The sequence below is a fragment of the Protobothrops mucrosquamatus genome, unplaced genomic scaffold (genome assembly GCF_001527695.2).
Source record: "Protobothrops mucrosquamatus isolate PMUCROS unplaced genomic scaffold, P.Mucros_1.0 scaffold5737, whole genome shotgun sequence".
NCBI classification, from domain to species: domain Eukaryota; kingdom Metazoa; phylum Chordata; class Lepidosauria; order Squamata; family Viperidae; genus Protobothrops; species Protobothrops mucrosquamatus.
The window spans coordinates 49,443-52,730 of NW_015391585.1; the positions used below are offsets into that span (position 1 = coordinate 49,443).

The 3,288-nt window shown below is 51.2% G+C and overlaps 1 protein-coding gene across 1 annotated transcript in view; it reads left to right on the forward strand.

Annotated features, from left to right (window-relative positions):
* Window positions 1-3,288, forward strand: part of LOC114923647 (formin-like protein 7) — a 32,967-nt gene that overhangs the window by 25,168 nt on the left and 4,511 nt on the right. The window contains exons 3-4 of the mRNA XM_029286906.1: window positions 1,142-1,300; window positions 2,078-2,177. Coding sequence (XP_029142739.1) covers window positions 1,142-1,300; window positions 2,078-2,177 — 259 coding nt within the window. The remainder of the gene's footprint in view (window positions 1-1,141; window positions 1,301-2,077; window positions 2,178-3,288) is intronic.

Sequence of the window (3,288 nt, forward strand, 5' to 3'; positions counted from 1 at the left end):
CCCCCCCCCCCTTTCTCTTCTGTTCCTAGAGGACCGCAAGGCCCGGGCCCTGGCCTTGAGAGCCACCCCCTCCATGAGGCACAAGGTGGGCTGGCACCAAGCCCTGACCGAGGAGATGGCCAAGGCCAACATCAAAATCCTGCAGGTACCGGAAGGGAAGAGCCCCTGGAAACAGGGCTGGGGGTGTCTCACATGGGCCCCACTGATGGCTGCTGGGGGGGGGGGGAGAGTCCAGATTCACATGGTGTTCCCCTGGAGTTTGAGAGCAGAACCTCAGATTTGGGGATTGGACCCCCTTATGTTCTGAAAGGAAGGTGCAAAGTGTTAACACCTGGAGAAACAGAGAGTTTAGAATTGTAAGCCACTCAGAACCACTTGGCTGAGATGGGCAGGTTTAGAAAGATGGGAGAGGGAGGGAGGAAAAAAGGAAGGTTGATCTTGAGGAAGGAAGGAGGGAGGAGGGAGGGAGGGAGAGAGGGAAGGAGGAAGGAAGGAAAGGGGGAGGAGGGAGGGAGGAAGGAGGGAGGGAGGGGGAGGGGAGAAGGAAGAAAAGAAGAAGGAAGGGAGGAAGCTAGGTAGGAAGGTTGATCTGGAAGAAAAGAAGGAAAGGGAAGGAAGGAAGGAAGGAAGGAAGGAAGGAAGGAAGGAAGGAAGGAGGAAGCTAGGTAGGAAGGTTGATCTGGAAGGAAAGAAGGAAGGAAGGAAGCTAGGTAGGAAGGTTGATCTGGAAGGAAAGGAAGGAAGGAAAGAAGGAAGGGGGAGGGAGGAGGGGAGAAGGAAGAAAAGGAGGGAGGGAGGAAGGTTGATTTGAAAGGAAGGAAGGAAGGAGGAAGCTAGGTAGGAACGTTGATCTGGAAGGAAAAAAGGAAGGAAAAAAGGAAGGAAGGAAGGAAGGAAAGGGAGAGTGAGGGAGGAGGGAAGAAGGAAGGAAGGTGGGATTGCACCATTCTAGGACTGGGCTCTCCTTCCCTCTGATTGCCAATCAGGATGGAGTGGAGCCGTTTGGTCATCCAGTCTTCCTTAACCTGGACAACTTTAAGGGGTCTGGATTGCCATTCCCAGAATTCTGGGAGTTGAAATCCATGCGTTTTTAAAGGGGCAGAGACCGAGAACCCCTGTTGCAACCTTCCCCCCCCCTTAGCGGCTTTCTAAGAGCAAGATGACCAGCCTGGAAGAACTGCGGTACCATTCCTCCGTGCTACTGGAGAAGAATAAGGACCTGATGGAGAAGATCCAGGAGACGGAAGCCGATTCGGCCAGCCAAGCCAGAACCCTCCTGCAGCAATACGACATGTTTGGGGTACGTAAGGCCGCCGGGGGGGGGGGGCAGGTCGGAATAGCAGAGCCGGGCTTTGGGGCATGGAGAGCCCACCTGCAGTCGGGCCCTTCACCGCAGAGAGCAAGGCAGAGGGCAACCTCCCCTTAGCAGGTGGGCTTGGCGCCCACCTGAACGGTCGGTTGGTCTGTTTGTTCAGCAAAGGCAGCCATTTGTCTGAAAAGATATAGCAGGAGTCTTCCAACGTGGCCTTTTTATGACTTATGGACTTCAACTCCCAGAATTCCCCAGCCAATTTTGCTTTGCTGGCTGGGGAATTCTGGGAGTTGAAGTCCACCCCTCTTGGACAAGGCTGAGCAACGCTGCATATGGCTAAACCAGGGGTCTTCCAACTTGGCTCTTTTATGACTTGTGGACTTCAACTCCCAGAATTCCTCAGCCAGCCACGCTGAGGGGAAAGGGAGAGGTTTCCGAGCTGAGCCATGCTGGCTCAGGAATTCTGGGAGTTGAAGTCCACGAGTCATGAGGGGGCCATAGTTCCCCCCATGCTGGCTCAGGAATTCTGGGAGTTGAAGTCCACCAGTCATGAGGGGGCCATAGTTCCTCCATGGTGGCTCAGGAATTCTGGGAGTTGAAGTCCACCAGTCATAAAAGGGCCAAGGTTGCCGACCGCTGGCCTACACCATCCAGACAGGTGGCTGTCCAGTCTCTTGCAAACCTCCAGGGATGTAGCGCCCGCAGCTTCCGGAGGCAACTTGTCTTCCCCTTGGTTAATTGCACCCCGTTGCTTCCATCCCACAGCGGATCATCGCCACTCTCCAGGACTCCAATCAGAACCAAGTTGGCGTAGCCAAAGCCGAGCTCAAAGCCGTGGAGAAGAACGTGGAGAAGAACATGACGAGTGAGCAGGGCCCGCCTGCCCTCCTCACCGGGTGGGGGAGAGTGGGAGGTGGGGAGGGGGTGGGCAGAGGAGGTCCCCGAGGAAAGATTAGTGCATTATGGCAATGTTGCTTATCAAGCATCTTAAAAAAGGGGGCCAAGATGTACAGGTAGTCCTCGACTTAAAATTGTCCTCGTTTAGCGACTGTTCGAAGTCACAGCCGCATTAAAAAAAAAAGGAATTATGACTGGTCCTTGCAATTATCTATCTATCTATCTATCTATCTATCTATCTATCTATCTATCTATCTATCTATCTATCTATCTATCTATCTATCTATCTATCTATCTATCTATCTATCTGTCTTTCTGTCTATCTGTCTTTCTGTCTATCTATCTATCTATCTATCTATCTATCTATCTATCTATCTATCTATATCTATCTATCTATCTGTCTTTCTGTCTATCTATCTGTCTTTCTGTCTATCTGTCTATCTATCTATCTATCTATCTATCTATCTATCTATCTATCTATCTATCTATCTATCTATCTATCTATCTATCTATCTATCTATCAAATTCAAATTCAACTTTATTTGATTTATATACCGCCCTTCTCCCTTGCGGGACTCAGGGCGGTGAACAGGCACATTAATAAAACAGCAATACCATAATATTTAAAAATATTCAAAACTAATTAAATTATTTGTCCTGTCCTAGAACCCACTATAATAATATAAAATTATACCCAATTTAAAATTGTAGAGTTTCAGATTTATGCCAGACCGGCCTCTTGGAACAGATAGGTCTTTAGGGCTCGGCGGAAGAGGCGTATGTCCCCCATTGTACGGAGGTCAGGGGGCAGCTCATTCCATAGGGTAGGAGCTGCCACAGAGAAGGCTCTCCCCCTGGGGGTCGCCAGCCGGCATTGTCTGGCTGACGGCACCCTGAGGAGGCCTAATCTGTGGGAGCGGACTGGTCGAAGGGAGGTATGTGGCAGAAGGCGGTCCTGCAGATAACCTGGTCCACTGCCATGGAGCGCTCTAAAGATGGTCACCAACACCTTGAAGCGCACCCGGAAGGCCACAGGCAACCAGTGCAGCCCGCGCAGGAGAGGTGTCACATGGGTGCTC